The 12,038-nt window shown below is 34.2% G+C and overlaps 1 protein-coding gene across 1 annotated transcript; it reads left to right on the top strand.

Moving 5' to 3' along the window:
• The first annotated feature begins 340 nt into the window (after nucleotides 1–340).
• On the top strand, nucleotides 341–11,255 carry soat1 (sterol O-acyltransferase 1). Its single transcript, XM_079638774.1, has 16 exons — nucleotides 341–488; nucleotides 1,256–1,386; nucleotides 3,392–3,450; nucleotides 4,967–5,112; nucleotides 5,293–5,352; nucleotides 5,644–5,751; nucleotides 6,719–7,001; nucleotides 7,187–7,265; nucleotides 7,348–7,429; nucleotides 7,634–7,679; nucleotides 7,773–7,902; nucleotides 8,034–8,131; nucleotides 8,315–8,413; nucleotides 8,934–9,069; nucleotides 9,333–9,478; nucleotides 9,566–11,255. The coding sequence occupies exons 2-16, from the start codon at nucleotides 1,263–1,265 to the stop codon at nucleotides 9,641–9,643; spliced, it is 1,674 nt and encodes a 557-aa protein (XP_079494900.1). The 5' UTR covers nucleotides 341–488; nucleotides 1,256–1,262; the 3' UTR covers nucleotides 9,644–11,255.
• The last annotated feature ends 783 nt before the right edge of the window (nucleotides 11,256–12,038 follow it).

Raw genomic sequence — 12,038 nt, 5'->3', positions numbered from 1 at the left:
AACTATAAAGGTGTAAACGCGTTTTTATTGTACGCGCTTTGGGTTTAAGAAAAGCGCATTACAAATAAAATTTATTATTATTATTATTATTAAACCCCACAGTCCTAATTATGAACAGTCCCAAACTTTTTTCTTCTTTTGGGGTGAAATATCAAATATGACCATGGCATGAAGGGTTTTAATATTCATATATTTATCCCACATTACATATTTGAGAAAGGTAAGATAACCAGAAACGCTGCAACATATTGGTGCTGTTACTGTACGTTTAAGATCAATTTACACAGTCGAAACAGTTCAACCAATCAGATGGCGTTTAAGTGCAGACTCCGCCCCCGGTAGAGAACGAGCGCCTGTTGTGTTGCTTTGAGCAGGCCTGATGTTGCGCTGCTGTCACACACACTCATCTCGGTCATTCACTCGGAGTTTGCCCTCAGAAGCCGAATTTATTATTAAGGAGGACGCGTGTATTTGGGAAGAAAGCTCAAGTAAGTGATCTAAAGGTTGTTTACAACAGTGTTTTCTGTCTTACGTAAAACGGAGCCAATGTAATAAACATCAAACATTAACGTTAACGTTACCTGAACGTCTTCTGTGTTTACAATCACCGTATCGAGTATCGTTTGTATTTAGTCAGTGTGAGAAATGAGCACAGACGAGCACCAACACAGCCATCTAATTTAGCGTAGAATACAACTTGAGTTCAGTATTCCATTAGTAACTAGTATATTTGTATTTAATGAATTCACTAGTTATTATTATTAGATGGGCTACTACTAGTAGGCTACTGTTCCATCAGAGACTAGTATTAAAGTCACTAGTAAGTTACTTTGGTTTCGTGACAAGTAATTATTTCATCGTTACTGACAAATAAGTAGCACATTTTTGTCATTGAATTTTATGGGGATCTGTGATTCAAATATCTGTGGCAGATCTGACTATTACTGCATGTGTACTAATTATGCTGATACCAGTTCTAGTTTTACAACAAGTAACAATTAATTAGACATCCTTACTTTTTTTTTTTAGTTACTAGTAATAATAAACTAATAAAAATGTCTCATCTCACTAGTTAGAGTTGGGTTGTTTTTGTCATAGCCTATGTAATAATAAAAAATAAAAAGAAATGCAATTGATGTAATCAAAATAAATATTTTCTGAATTGCGTCATTTATTTCCTTGATTTCAATGATACCTGTTAAATAATTCATAAGATTCACATTGTTCATGCTGCTGGTTTGTGTTGGGTTTTCAGCATCAGGATGGTGAATGAGGGTGCTGGCACCCCACGCAATCGTAAGGGGTCCAATAAGGTTGTTCCGTCATCAGACCAGGATGGGACAGGAGCCGAAAGAGCCACAGGAGAGGTGCCCTGCCCAAGTAATGGTGAGACTCACTTCTTAAACACTCAACAAAAAACCTTGACCTGGTCCTCCAGATGTAGACTATTCAAATTGAGCAGAGGCAAAACAGTCACATTAAAATTCTGACGAAGAGACAAAGGAGTTTCTCTTTTGTTAGTTCTAATGTAGGTCATTCAACTCTGACCCATTGGAATCAGTTGCAACATGTGTCACCCAGTGTCCTAACTATTTACGTTACATGCTTGTACATTTTATGACACTGTCAATCTTTGACATTATTTATTTACAGAGATCAACAAGATATTTATTTCCCTTGATCTGCTTAGTTCAGTTCACAGAAGAAGAAGAAAAAAAAAGAAAAAATTTGTGTGCTAGAAAATGTGTGTGTTCTTAATTAAATGCTGCTTTGAATTTGCAATAATAGCAAGAAATTATACAGTTCTAATATAACTCCATGATCGCTATAAATATGCTGTGGTATGATTTGCTTATGATTTTCAGCCTGTTCTTGCTGCTGTACTTGCAGTGAAGGTCTTGATTGAGCGGTGTAATCATATATGGGTTAAAACAAAATGAGGAAACAATAGCCATTACACATTCATGTTACGTTAGTGAAACCATCAAGCTTAATTCTGGGAATGAATAGACTTCCATGTGATTTTCCGTGTGACCTGATTGAGAAATTGCGATGTCCTGCCCAGCACTGTTATCAATGATGCAGTCATTCCCATTAACTCTGACACGATGACACTGAAAATGTTAGTGTAGTGTTTTATTGTGCAACCGCACTGTCAAATACAGGGTAGCACATTTCATAAGATGCATCACAGTGTTGCATTTGAGTTTTTATTTTTATATTTAAGAGTCTTTTTAAGGTAAAATAATGTTGAACAATAAGTGTTTTCAATGGGGTAAGCTTTGCTGCTGTTTGTAACAGTCAAAAGTCTGAATGATAGAGCAGTCATGAAAAGTCATCAATACCTATTTAATTGTCATTCCATAAAACTTCAAAGGTATTTCTTTATCATATAGTCCATTGGCTATTTAACACACATTCATCTATCCCAATATAAAGTCCTTTTTCCTAAATAAAAGTGACTTTAAAAAAAAAAATTTTTTTATCTTTGATAATGTGAAGATTTAATGGGGGCATTTATACTTGTATTTACAAAAAATGACAGTACATTTTTAAAGGTTTTTAAAAGAAGTCTCTTATTCTCACCAGGGCTGCATTTATTTGATCAAACAAACCGTAAAACCGTAATGTTGTGAAATATTTAAAATAGCTGTTTTCTATGTGAATATATTTTAAACTGTAATTTATTCTTGTGATGCAAAGCTGAGTTTTCATGTTACATGATCCTTCAGAAATCATTCTAATTTTAATGCTGATTTAATGCTCAAGAAACGTTTATTATTATTATCATCAATGTTGAAAACAGTTGAGCTGCTTCATATTTTTGTGGAAACATGATACATTTATCAACAAACAAACCGTATTGATTTGAAATAGAAGTCTTTTGTAGCATTATAAATGTCTTTACTGTCACTTTTGATGAATGTAATGCGTCCTTGCTAAATAAAAGTATTATTTCTTAAAAAATATATATTTATTGATTTAAAAAATAATAATACTTTAAATTACTTAAAAAAAAAAGTACTTTGTCCTACTGACTAAGGAATTAGCTGTTTGTTTTTTGATCATATACATGTGGTATGGATTTTTTTGAAGATGTATTGCATTTTATCAATATAAATACATTTTTCAGTGCTTTTTTAAAAAAAATTTGTGATGTCACTGTCTGTATAGGTTAATTAATGTACAATCTTTTATAAAAGAATCTTGAATGAATCTTCTGTTTGCTCTGAAACGGATGCAGGTATTCTGTTTGCGTTATGTTGGATTAGTTAAAGATTACTGTATGGTAACCAGGATGAGCTGCCCACATGTGCCACAGAATGACCTGCGTCCATCTGTTTGTAAATGTGGGCATTCATGAGAGATCTGTATTGATGTCTCATTTCAGGAAAAGTGGAAGTGGAGCACATTATCAGTGCAAAACTACAGCTAAAGAAGAAAGCAGAGGTAAGATGCCAATCCCAGTGAATCAGTGGCTTTCAGAACTTTATCTCGTCAGATCTCAAAACCATGAGAGCAACTGTGTCAATCTTGTTCTTTATCACTACAGAGTGACTATACAGATAATACTGGCTATCACATTTACGTCATAGATCATCAGATCCTAAACGTTCTAATGTGACCTTTGCTTTGACTATATCCTTTTAGTGATTTAAATGCAATGCTTATTCTTGTGATTGTGATCTGTGTAAATCTGACTCCGCTTTTGTGATTTACTTTAGCAGCTCTAGATATTTGTTTGTCAGGCAGGAAGTTTTGCTATATAAACTAAAACAGTCTCTAGTTAATTTTTAAAAGGTCTAGTAGAGTATTTCTACTTGTGGTTCAGTGACTAATAAGTGTGTTTGTTCTGGATGATGAAAAGGAGAAACTATTTAAATATGCTTACACGCCATATAATATTTTTTGGTTGAATGCACTTCTGAAAATTGTTTATACCATTTGAATGTTTTGGAAATAGAGCCATACCCATCAATCGAGTAAAGTAATACAATATTTTTCTTGAATGCACATGAGTTTACACATCTTAATCATTATATTTTAAACATATTTATAAAAGTATTTTTGAATCATAATTATCACTTTATGTGTGTATATATATATATATATATATATATATATATATATATATATATATATATTAGAATAATTTTATTTAAATAAAATATTTATGAAAGTAAATATTTAAAAAAAGAAACTATTTTAGATATACAAATGTAAAATATCTAATTAATATTGTTGTTAGTCTTATTTTTTATTATTAAAAATGATATATATATATATATATAAAATATTACTACACACACATATTTAAACAACTGACCTTGACATACTGTTTTATTAATTTCTCGTCACATGATAACAGGTTTAAATCCCACAAAACTATCAAATGGCAATAAGTTTTCAATTTCTCATGTCATTTTCTGAATTGCTTTTTTAGGTGTTGTTGAGACAAAAATGATCAATTAACAGATGCGCAGCACATTTTTCAGACTAAATATTGATTTTAAGCAAAATAATCATTTGCTTTCTTTATTAGGATCAACTGTTGTTTTAGCTTGTTTCCCGCTGCTTGTAAAGGTTACAGGAAGTGTAGAATAAGGAAGGATGTGGTTGTCAGCCAGGGACAGTGAGGTTATTCAGAAACACGGTGGGAATTATTAAGTACAGCCAAAGGATTAAACTTTAGAATGAATTCGAATCACAGACTTCCAATGTATTGCGTCAACAGTTCAATCTCCCTGTTTTTTAGTCTGTGTGATCAAGTTAAGACATACAAAGACCTTCATTTGTCTCCATTACGATCAGCCACGGTTAAAACAAAAAGACCGTGACAGCTTGAGTTATCACATGAGACCGGCTGAATTACTGTTATCTTGTGGATATGATGTTTTCAGCTTCATAAGACCCTCCTCGGATATTTAAGAGACTAGCTGTTTTCTGTTTGTACCGTTTTTTCCAGCATTTGAAAGCAGACCTGATGAGGCAGTTTGACACTCAAGTGAATGAGTTCATGGACAGCCTGATAGAGGAGTCTGCCAGTCTGGGTTCCTCCCATGTGAGCACAGTCTTCCAGTCTCTCTCAGATAAGGAGAAAAGCAAACTCAGGTACTGAAACCAGTGCCATGGCTCGACTAGTACACTTTATTTTTCTCATTTACTGTCATGAATTCACTGCATTTGTGATTGTCTTTTCCATTGCGTGTTCTCGGCACATCAGCATAGTGCTTTTATCTCATATCTTTCCCCCTGTTGTCTACCTTTTCATCTTCCTCCCTGCTCCTGTAGGCATACACAACCTTCCCAAGCCCAAAGCAAGCAGTTTGTGATTCGTCGATCCCTGTTAGAGTGAGTCATGGGTGTATTTTCTCTGAGATCTTGCTGAAACCTGTACTAAAATGTGTGAAATCTGAGATTTGTGTCCGTCTCTGGTGAGATAAAGAAGAGATATGACTTTTATTTGATTAGCTGACCTAAATAAACTTTTTTTTTTATTATATCACAATTTATGATCCCCCCCCTTCATGTATTATAATGTTTAATCAGGAAAACAGTGGCCATTCAAGTGACCAGAAACATATGGCTGTACTGAATATGTATATTTGAAGTAATAGTGCTTATGAACTGTTTTTTCTGCAGTGATCTCTTTGAGGTGAACCACATCCGCACCATCTATCACATGTTCATCGCTCTCCTCATCCTCTTCATCTTCAGCACACTCGTCGTGGACTTCATCGATGAGGGCAGGTCAGGACACTCGCTATTCATCAACACTTCTGGAATCCAGTTTGCTTCAGTTCTTTGACACGGCAACCTTGTTTGAAAAGTTCTGACCTTGCCAACAGTGTGGTTTCATAAATTCATAAAGCTTTTGTTTTTGCTAAGGTATGAAGAGATATATTTTGTCTTTACAAGCACAATGTTTGCAAGGTTTCCTATATTCAGTATATACTTCTCCTGGCTTATAGAGGCCCAAACCTGTTATAAATAAATATAATTCCATAGATAGATGTATAAGAACAATTATAATGCATTTTTAATTACATTTAATACTGAATTTATTTTTGTATTACTTTTTCCTTCTTTTCTGTATTTCTTTTTAAATGTACTTTTATTCTTTTTAACCTCTATCTATCTATCTATCTATCTATCTATCTATCTATCTATCTATCTATCTATCTATCTATCTATCTATCTATCTATCTATCTATCTATCTATCTATCTATCTATCTATCTATCTATCTATCTATCTATCTATTCTGTCTGTCTGTCTGTCTGTCTGTCTGTCTGTCTGTCTGTCTGTCTATCGCTCTATTGATCTATTGTTCTGTCTATATCTGTCGTTCTGTCTCTAACGTTATCTATCTGTCGCTCTATCGTTCTATTATTCTGTCGCTGTGTATCGTGCTCTCACTCTATCATTCAGTTGCTATATCTTTCTTTCGATCTGTTGTTCTCGTTCTATCTATCGTTCTGTCACTATCTGTTGCTCTATCATTCAGTTGTTCTCTGTCTATCGATCTATCATTCTGTTGCCCTATCTATTGTTCTGTCGCTCTATCTGTTACTCTATCATTTAGTTGTTCTCTATCTATCATTCTCTCACCTCCTATCTGTGTGTCTGTCTATATATCTATCTTTGCAGTAAAGTGAAACGATAGAAGAAGATGCACTAATTTGTGTAAAAATCTTTCTTTCGTGCGCTCTCTCTAGACTGGTGCTTGAGTTTGACCTGTTGGTGTACGCGTTTGGCCAGTTCCCCCTAGTGGTGGTCACGTGGATGTGTATGTTCCTGTCCTCTCTCGTGGTTCCATACGTACTGCTCAGTGTCTGGGCCAGCGTCTACCCCACGTCACACTATCGGGCCGTATGGACAGTGCTGGCCGGTTCTCTCTTGCTGCTGTACCAGGGGCTGTGTTTGGGTTTCCTGCCCACATATGTGGTGCTGAAGAACGGCCTTCCCCCTGCTTCATGCTTCATACTTATTCTAGAACAGGTACTCCGTAACCATAGCAACGGGATTCTTTTTATATCACTCCATTGCTCTATTTTCTGCCGTCGTGTGTTTTTGAACGTGTTTCTAGGTAGAAATAATCATGTATGAAGGTAGATTTTGAATGTAAGGTTTGTTTTACTTTTACTGCTGAATCTAGTTGTTGCCATGGTTTTTGTTGTAAACAGGTGCGGCTGATGATGAAAACTCACTCTTTCATCAGGGAAAATGTGCCAAGATTACAATCCTTAGAACGAAACAAAACGAGTAAGATCTTCACTTAGATTCTGGTTGACATAAAAAAAACGTCTTGTTTATTTTGTCATCGTCTTTTTGATTTCTTTTTCAGATTCAGTAGCTGTACCTCAGTTCACCCAGTACATTTACTTTCTCTTTGCACCCACCCTAATATACAGAGACAATTATCCACGGTAAGACTGACTGCTATTGGTTTTAAGGAAGGTTTATTTTTTTTATAATTAAAAAATTCATAACAAATACAATTAAACTTTATTAGCATTTATATATGTAAATAATGAAAAAAATTGTTTAAATGTAATATTCATATATAAATTTAGAGAGTACTTACTGATTTTATGTTTGCTCTGAGCACTTATGTTGGTTTGTCTCTGTAGAAATCCTTGTATTCGGTGGGGTTATGTGGCTACCAAGTTTTCACAGGTGGGTTCTTTGAAAGAGTGCACGTTTATGTCGTGATTTTTTATAAACATTTATTTCAAGACCTGAACGTAATGTTTTTCTGTGTCGTTCCAGGTGCTGGGGAGTTTGTTTTATGCGTATTACGTATTTGTGCGGCTGTGTATCCCTCAGTTCCGCAGTATCAGTATGCAGCTCTTTGACCTGAGGACCATGGTGTTGTGTGTCTTCAACTCTATACTGCCAGGTATCATGTCAGCCGGGCAATATATCTTCTCATTCCTTATACTGATAAAATGTGGAGAAAATAATTATAATAAAGATTACACAGTGGGTCACAAATGCATTTTGTGTGATGATATTGTCCAATATTCGTAGGAGTGCTGGTGCTTTTCTTGGCGTTCTTTGCCTTCCTGCATTGCTGGCTTAACGCATTTGCTGAAATGCTACGATTTGGAGACAGAATGTTTTATAAGGTAACAGACAGCAGCAACAGACTCGAGAAAGTGTTTAATTTCACAAATATAGACCCTTGTAGACTTTGTTGTAGAGTTATTTTTAAATGTCCCACATGATCAGATCTGCTTAGTTTAGCATTTCATCTTTTTTTGTGTTCCTATTGTGCGTTTTGTTCTTTGAATAATGTGTTTTTTTTCTAGGACTGGTGGAACTCCACTTCATTCGCTAACTATTACCGCACATGGAATGTTGTAGTACACGACTGGCTTTATTACTATGTCTACAGGGACTTCTTGTGGGTAAGTCATCAGTTAAAAATGTATTCTGTAGTAAATATAAATGATTCATAAATCTATAGTGTGTGTGTGTGTATACATATACACACACACACTATATATTTATGAATAATTTATATTTACTAATATATATATATATTATATTTAATATATATATACACACACACACACAATTATTTTTTCATTATTACTCAATTAACAAATTATTTCTAAATTACTATTACTTTTTATTAAGTAAATATGTAATTTTATTATAATTTTCTTTTTTATTTAAATATTTGTATTATCATTTATTTATATATAATTGCATTTAATTTAGCTATACACATAATTGAGTGCACTCATCCAGTAAGTTATCCCAAACGACTGGAAAAGTGTTTCAGGTCGGACCGCTTTGGTGGCCTTGTGTTGAACTGCATTCTTAAATCTGTTTTTGTCTTATTTGAACGGACTCAGGAATTTATTTGAAAATGTGACCAAATGTGCATCAAGCCAAACCAAGTTTGATCATCCACTTCTACAGATGACACAGAAGCGATTCCGTGCGGCGGCCATGTTAGTTGTGTTTACTGTGTCTGCTGTGGTGCACGAGTATGTTCTGGCGATCTGCTTCGGCTTCTTCTACCCCGTCCTGTTCTGCCTCTTCATGTGCTTTGGAAGTAAGATCCCCATTTACTACAGAAGCATGGTAAAATATCCCTGCTGAAAAACTGATAGTCTTAGCAGGCTTAAAGCTGGTCTTACAGCGGCTCTACCAAAAACCATCCAGACAGACCAATTTAACCAGCTTGGTCAGGCTGGGATGCCAGATAACCACCAATAAATTGGTTTTAGCTTCAGTTACAATGACTCTGTTTTTCCATGGCTGATTAACATAACATGAGCCTTAATACAGTATGTTATCCACTCAAATTTCTCTTAGTGGCGTTTAACTTCGTTCTTCATGACCGAAGAAAAGGGCCGATCTGGAACGTGATCATGTGGACTTCGCTGTTCTTGGGACAGGGGGTTCTCATCTGCCTGTACTCTCAGGAGTGGTACGCCCGGCGCTACTGCTCCGTTGAAGAGGTAAACAAAGTGCTGGTGCCTGCTGTATATATTCATCTCATCTGTGAATGTAGTTTAATGTGGATGGTTTCCTTTTTGTTTCCTCAGCCCTCTTTCATAGACTTGCTGAAGCCTCGATCTTGGACTTGTTATCCACAGACTAACACTGCTGTGGACGCTCACTAAGCCACACCTCCAGCTGCCACATGAATGCCATTCATACTGGAGGGAAATCAGAGGAGGGACTTTAGCATTCTATAGGTATTGCACTATGACCAAACAAATATTACTCTATATTCATAAAGACAATGTTTTACAAAGAGGCCTTGAATATTCTATTTGTTGAGATCTTAATATTTATGATAACATCTGTAACTGAATGTAGAATATTTATAATGTGCATTACAAATATTTCCTTTCAAATTTCTAAGCGAGAGTCTTGTTAGCATTTGACGATCTATATTAGGTTATGTCTGATCTGGCTAAAGAGATTCTATTTTTAGAAGCCTTTGTGATGTCATAAAGTTGAGATCCGATTATAAATGTGTTTTGTTTACTGCCATTTCTTAGATATTGTGGTGTTACTCCAGTACTGGAGAGGCCATGTGGCACATTTTGACCAGTTTTTTTCCTGGACCTCAAATTCTAGAATGTTTACAAGCGGGGTTGCGAATGCTAAAACCTCAGTGGATTTAATTTATGTGCCATATTGCTGTGAAACACAATTGTTTACTTCTTACCTTTCACTCATACCCACGGTTTCACAGACAAGGCCTAAGCTAGTTCCAGACTAAAATGCATGTTTGAGCTGTCTTAACTGAAATATCTTATAATATGTCTTGTCTGTGCATTGTTCTGTCTCAAGATGCACACCAGTTTTTTTCTAAGGCACGTTTATAAAAGCTACTTGAATGCCGTAGTTGAACTAAGGCCTGATCCTGGCTTAATCTAAGCTCTGTCTGTGAAACCAGGCCTTAGAGTTTAAACTCAAATTAAAATGGGGAAATTCTCCTTTCTGCCAATTTAAAAAAAAAATTTAGTTACTGTTTTTAAGAGTTCGACTGCATATTTTTTTCTTTTCTTTTTCTTTCCTAGAACTGAATTAATTGGATATTAATTACAAAGCCATGATTTCAGACTTATTTATCACAGAATAGGGTACCAGTTGTTTGGAAGTGTCGAGGTGTTGCAGCTGGCTGCACTCGTGTGATCATTGTGTTATTACCAGCGTTATATATTGTTATTTCAAGCACAATCCCTTTATTAGTTATAAATGATTGTTGGGTACGCTACCAGGATTTATTTTAAAAACTCTTCTAAGACATTTTGAATGTCATTTATCAGTGCAAAAAATGAAGTGTCTCTATTATTGAGTAATAAAAAATTTATGTATCTGCAATAACTGTTATGACCAGCAGGTGGCGGTGGAGAGTTGAATTTTAGGACTACTGTATGTCTGTACAAGGCATTTCAGATTTTTTTTGACACCTGCCATGTAAATGATTTGTAATTGCCAGAATAGTTGATTAATGTAATTTTCATTACAAACAAGTGATCAATGTTTTGTAATTAAAACTGATGCCATATTTTTTAAGAAAATTTCATCATAATTTATTTTGTGAAATGTTCAGTGTGTAGCCTGTCCCAGCATGATCTGTAATGGACAAATAAACAGTTTATCTTACTTAAGTGTAGTTTGCTTGTATGTACTATGTTATGTATTGAGCCATGTTGTATGTTTCATGTGACTTGACCACATACAATTTCTAGTGAAATAAAAAAAAAATGTTTACAGGTGAGATTGTTGCAGAAATTAAAGATTATTAGTGTGTGTGTGTGTGTATATATATATATATATATATTACACATATAAAATAAAAAATACATAATCAATTGTGAAATATTATTACCATTTAAAATCATAAATGGTTTTCTATTTTATAAAGAAATTAATAATTTTATTCAGCAAGGATGTTTTCGATGTATAAAAGGTGATAGTAAAGATTTATATAGTTAGAAAATATTTATATTTTGAATAAATGCTTTTCATATTAACTTTTTATTTATCAATGAATCCTGAAAAAAAGGTATTCACAGGTCCCAAAAAAATAAGGATCATGAGACATTGAAGACTGGAGTGAATGGGTGATGAAAATTCAGCTTCTCCATCACAGAAAAACAAATATTTTAAAGCTTATTCAAATAGAAAACCATTATTTTAAATTGTTATAATATTTCACAATATTACTGTTTTCTCTGTATTTTTAATGCAGAAAATAAATGCAGACTTGGTGAGCATAAGAGACTTCTTTCAAAAACATTACAAATAGTAATGTTTTTAAACTTTTACAATTAGCAATATTATAAAAAAAGCTCTAAATCATAATATTTTACAAATTATATATTGATAAACAATATGCAGTGTCTGGCATGAAGAGCAAAACGTAGCCTATTATTAGAGCATTTAATATTATTATAAAATATTATGTTGATATATAGCCTAAGTGGAGTAGCATCATTTTTTTTCTTTTTTTTTATAGCCTACTGTAGGCCTACCGTTTACATTATTTATTTATTATCG

Source organism: Phoxinus phoxinus (genome assembly GCF_949152265.1).
Source record: "Phoxinus phoxinus genome assembly, chromosome: 15".
Taxonomy (NCBI): domain Eukaryota; kingdom Metazoa; phylum Chordata; class Actinopteri; order Cypriniformes; family Leuciscidae; genus Phoxinus; species Phoxinus phoxinus.
Note: the sequence above shows the minus strand (reverse complement) of the source record. Positions and strands in the feature narration are given on the sequence as shown.

Bases quoted from the DNA above. Each gene is read 5' to 3' on its own strand.
- soat1 (XM_079638774.1), top strand. From the start codon at position 1,263: ATGGTGAATGAGGGTGCTGGCACCCCACGCAATCGTAAGGGGTCCAAT. The intron at 7,903-8,033 runs GTATCATGTCAG...CAATATTCGTAG, and splicing joins CTTCAACTCTATACTGCCAG to GAGTGCTGGTGCTTTTCTTG. The intron at 9,479-9,565 runs GTAAACAAAGTG...TTGTTTCCTCAG, and splicing joins GCTACTGCTCCGTTGAAGAG to CCCTCTTTCATAGACTTGCT.